The 5,088-nt window shown below is 37.9% G+C and overlaps 1 protein-coding gene across 1 annotated transcript; it reads right to left on the bottom strand.

Annotated features, from left to right (window-relative positions):
- Nucleotides 1-3,875: 3,875 nt before the first annotated feature.
- Nucleotides 3,876-4,796, bottom strand: LOC116267085 (uncharacterized). The gene has a single exon (XM_031648651.2). It carries the CDS (start codon nucleotides 4,707-4,709, stop codon nucleotides 4,083-4,085), a length of 627 nt encoding a protein of 208 aa, XP_031504511.1. The 5' UTR covers nucleotides 4,710-4,796; the 3' UTR covers nucleotides 3,876-4,082.
- Nucleotides 4,797-5,088: the final 292 nt, after the last annotated feature.

The following is a 5,088-nucleotide window of genomic DNA, read 5'->3' as shown; positions in this document are numbered from 1 at the left end:
TTAACCACTGGGCCTACGATTTAGTAGGACTGGACCTTGGGTGTCTGGGCGCTCTCGCCTCTCGCATTCACCCACCATGGGGGGCATTTTTGTCTATTACTAAATAATTTTATTAAAGGGTCTTCTTTTTTCAACATCGAGGGCACTTTGGTTATTTCAAGCTCCCAACAGACACTCGGCTGCTAGGGCTCAAACCTAAACTTTCCGTTCACAGCGAAGACCCTTCATTTTTTAAAAGACAAAAATACCCCCTATAGTGATTGTCTAAAGGAGGTGGATTGAATACAAAGAGCTCATAATCTTGCCCCATTATATATATGTATATATATATATATATATATATATTGGTCAAGGACAAAAACCAGACTACTTAAATGCAACTATTAAGGCACTTTCTTTTCTAGGACCTAACTTCAAAGATTTTGAATGTGATCTCAATAATATGTTGATGGAAAACATACATTAAGTTGATCATTTTTGGATTTGATCGTATTTTTATAATAAGTAAAATTGAACCACTCATATAACGTCAAAATTGTGACCATGGAGAAATCTTCGTTTTTCAGAAAACCAACTTAAGCTAAAGCAAGTTTTATACCAAATTATTTTTGCAAATATATTATGTTGTTCTTATTTTGTTGAAAATATTTTTTACTAAAAATTTAAAGGGTCTTTTATTTTTTTTTATCCCTAACTAGCGGTTTGGCATCTACTATATACAATACATAAGAATTGAAAATCAGCTGGCTCCCTTTATAGTTGGATAGTTATTTTTTATTTTGCATCGTTAAAAACAGTCATAAAAATGGTTGACCATAATTTTCTACGACAAAATATTCATTTTGTGATGGTTTTTAGCGACACAAAACAAAAATAACCATGATGATGAACATTCTGATAACTAAAGATGAAAACGAAGACGATAAGCTTCTATGGATGCAGACGGTGCATTCGACATGAACCATGGCCGTCATTGATTATGTTTTGTTCATGATAGTTCATTATGCTGTGCTGGTGTACGACTCACCACTATGTATAAGTAAGTGGTCAGCAGATACTATGTATAAGTAAGTGGTCAGCAGATGCAGTAGCGGAACCAAAAATTTTGTTTGGTGGAGTCACTAATTTAATATTTTTAATATTTGTGAGGCACTTTTATATATATATATATATATATATATATATATATATATATATATATATTCAAATATATCAAAATATTAACATAACATTAAAGTAACTTTGGGAGGCTGATGTGGGCCCAACCACCATGTGTTTAGCAGATGATTTTTCTGCAATATTTGTGGCACGAGGATTGTGGAGGAATAGTTGCATGGCGTTGGATGGAGGAAGAAACTAAAGCATGCAATTTGAAGAGTTCTGGGCTTTTCTAGATGGCCATGGAAAGGAAAGAAAAGGAACATTTTCTTTAGGAGGCGTTTGATGGTGTTGAATTTTGATTCCAAAATTTTAGAAACAAAATTCCACCTCAAACTGGAATTGGAATTGGAATGAAAATTTTGGTTCTAGTTTTTTTTTTTTTTTTTTTTTTTGATAGTTAGGATTTTAATTACAAAATTAAAAATGATGTATTTGATAAAACATGAACTAAAATTTTATAATTGATGAATTAAGACCATCGTGGTGGCATGTGCCCTAAAGAAAGATGAAAAAATTTCAAAATTTGAAATCACAATTCTAGTCGCTATGGTAGAACCCCAATTCCAAAATTTTGATTCAAGAATGAGCATATAATTTTGAAATCTTTTTTTTTTTTTGATAACTCAATTCTCATTTCATCAAAAATAACAATCTTAATTTTTTAGAATTCCACAATTCTGGCCTCATCAAACTCCTTCTTAAAGATGAAAATCCATTTAGAGAAACGGTTAAAATCTTATTTGTCTAAAAAAGTTGGGTCTTTTGAGCCTTCATGAGTTCTGTCAAAATTGAGTTTAGCAAACATAATTTTGAGGTAACCTAAACATGCTTAAAACTGAATTTTGAAAAAAAAAAAAAAGAATGAATAAGAATAAGAAAAAAAGGCGCTTTCACGCTGTCATGCAAACAGCCCCTAAGATCCGTTTTTGTGAGCTTTAAGTTAAAGTTTGATTACTATCCATTAGTACCTTTAAGACCCAACATTTTTAGAACACCTAACATTCATGGATTATTTGTTCATTCTACTGACAACATCGTCCACACACGTGAAAGGAGCAAAATTACCATTACAGTAGGGATGTCAATATATCTGATTTGAATCAAGTATCCAGTCAAACCGTTGCAAAGAAATAGGATATGCAGAAAAATACATCTATCTTATTGAAAAAATAGATTGAATTCAGATTCAGATTGAAGAAATGGCATATTATCTGATTTGGATTCAGATATACATAAATATATTATCACATTCAGTTTTGGATTCAAATTGGTCTTAGTTTTAAATTATTATCTTTTATCAATGCTTTTACATTAAAAAAAAAAAAACCAGCTGGGTTCCATCCAAAAGTTGGATTTGGATCCAGATGTGAATGCAAAAATTAGTTTCAGATCATATTCGGATTCGGATTATGAAATTGGGTTTCAAATTTGGATACGACTTTTTTTTATTCAATTTTCTAACCCAAACATATGAACACCCAGAAAAATGAATACAGTATTTGATTCAATTCGAAATCAGTATTCACTTTGACTTTGACATTTGGTTGAAATATAAGGGCAAATCAGTCTATTTTATTTTTTAATTTGGATTTTTCCTAGGGCTGAACACGAGCAGAGTCGAGCCTGAGCTCGGCCAGCTCGAATTTGGCTTGACTAAAGAAGACCTCGAGCTCGACTCAGCTCGAGAATAACTCGACTACACTGGCTCGAACTCGACTCGATAGTCACTTGTCGAATTTTTCCAACAGAAATGACAGGTTGGCCCTTATGATGACCCAAGAGACGTCCAAACTCCAACTCCCAAGGCCCCCTGGCTCGCTTGGATTTGGCCGGCTCGAGCCCACTAAGTCCAAGGCACGAGCCCATATTCTCAACCGGTTCACGAGTTAAGCCTTCTAAGAGGCATTAGGCTGGTCCATGCTCCCGACCGCATCGGCATTTCTGTAAACGGTTTGGATCCCGATAATTTATATGTATCGACGACAACCTCACATTCCTGATCTATCGCAATATACACATTCAACGGGAATCTCTTGTTTGTCCCTTCTGTCCTGGACAAATGTGTTCAAGACGCTTTTGTTCCAACTGGGAGCTCCACGTACAACAAACGCATGACAGGGGTGAAGCACTAGGTAAGCGAGAACTTTTGATTGAAGGGGCACTAATTCAATAACTTTAGGGGTATTATATATATATATATATATATATATATATAACAATTAAATATATCAAATGATCGATGTAAAAATAAACAAACTTTGTGAAGCAGCCATGTCGCTCTGCCACTCGGGTGAAACAAAAAATTTATGGCTGAAGGGCAGCGGTATTCACATTTTAGATTTTTAAGAAGCAGTAATACTTAAATGAGATAAAAATAGCGTTGAAGCATCAATGTAAAAATTAAACATTATTTTGGATGTGTGTGTGCAACTGCCTACACAAGCTGACACTTACATGTTTCCCTCAAAAACTTTCTTAGTTAAAACTTTCGACCAGCGAACTTGATGCCATCAAGCGCGCTTTTACAAAACCTTTTATGTTTTACAAAATGCATCGTAGAAATTTCAGCCAAACCTGTGAGCTCCGAACTCTTTTCTTTCTAAAATTTTCTTCTTCCTGTCTTTAAAGCTCAGTGTCGGCCCAACGACAAATAATATGCAGAGAAACCAAAAATACAAGAAAGAATCAACCTGGAAAATGACTAACAAACACAATAAACGGAGACCTTTTCACACACTTTATTGACAAGAAATTATTTATTTAATTAAGCATTTACAGATGCACCAAGAAAAGTGCACTTTCTCTGTCAACAAACACTAAACTGAACACGGTGTTTAGGATCCAAAAGAAAGGGAAGAAAAGAAAGACGCTTACAAATGCATACATCATGTATGAGTAGAGAAGCCCATACAGCTTCATGATCAAATGGATCGATTCGCCAGAAGGCCATAAGAAGTAGTTCTGTACGATCTGGGGAGCAAGACCTGGGACTCGAGAACCGCACAGTTGGTCTTACACGAGATCTGAAGCCGATCCAGTCCCCGCAGCGGAGAAGCCGGCCGGAATTTGTAGGGCGCCTTCGGCGACTGCCAACAAGTCTCGGCCATCTGATCCTTGGAGCACTCCACCAGCGCCCTGAAGAAGGGATCATGGGCGCCCTTCTCGTGGGACTTGATCTTCCTCCGCGACGTGAAAATCGAGTCGGAAGCAGTCAACCGGCTCGCTGCTCCGGCCGGCGACGAAGAGAGCGGAGGAGGAGGGAGGCTGGTGCCCACCACGCAGAAGTGCCTCGAATCGGGAGTGCCCATGAGGTGCTTTGGCACGCCGGGCTGGTGCTCCCATGAGAAAGGCACGCCGGAGGACTGGAGGGGGGTCGTCGGGGAGTCGCGGCCGGAGGGGCAAGAACTGAGGGAGGAGGAAGACGAGGACCTGGACCGGGACCTGAATTTCGAAGCCGATAGTCGTTTTCCGGTCGCCGGAAAAGGAGACTCCGGCGGAAAAGGGGAGTCCGGCGGTGAATCCTCCACTGGATTGGTGGGAGAATCCATTCAAGAGATCAAGAACTTAAAGCAACTGAAGCTTAAAATGTAGTAGAAAGAGGAAAGAGTAAAAGATGGACAGGAGAAAGACGGAGAGCTGAGGTGACTCGCAGATATAGGAGGACAATAGACGGTGAAAGGTCCTTTATGTTCTTGTTCATTTACAAATTGACTTGTGCGCCCCTAGCTGTTCTGAACCTGCAAATTGCCTTCCCTGTGTGCTGTGTGCGGACTGTGGGTTTCGTTTATTGGATCTTGACCCGAACCCCATTTCAAAAATATCCAGCGGGCTGGTTGTGGAAGTGTACCAGTTATCTGGATCGATTCAACACATTGGCATTCTAGAACCTAATATATATATATATATATATATATATATATTATTTAT

This window comes from Nymphaea colorata, chromosome 13 (assembly GCF_008831285.2).
Source record: "Nymphaea colorata isolate Beijing-Zhang1983 chromosome 13, ASM883128v2, whole genome shotgun sequence".
NCBI classification, from domain to species: domain Eukaryota; kingdom Viridiplantae; phylum Streptophyta; class Magnoliopsida; order Nymphaeales; family Nymphaeaceae; genus Nymphaea; species Nymphaea colorata.
The sequence above is the reverse complement of the archived record's forward strand: the minus strand, read 5'-3'. Positions and strand labels throughout refer to the sequence as shown.

Coding starts and splice junctions, on each gene's coding strand:
- LOC116267085 (XM_031648651.2), bottom strand. CDS start 4,709: ATGGATTCTCCCACCAATCCAGTGGAGGATTCACCGCCGGACTCCCCT.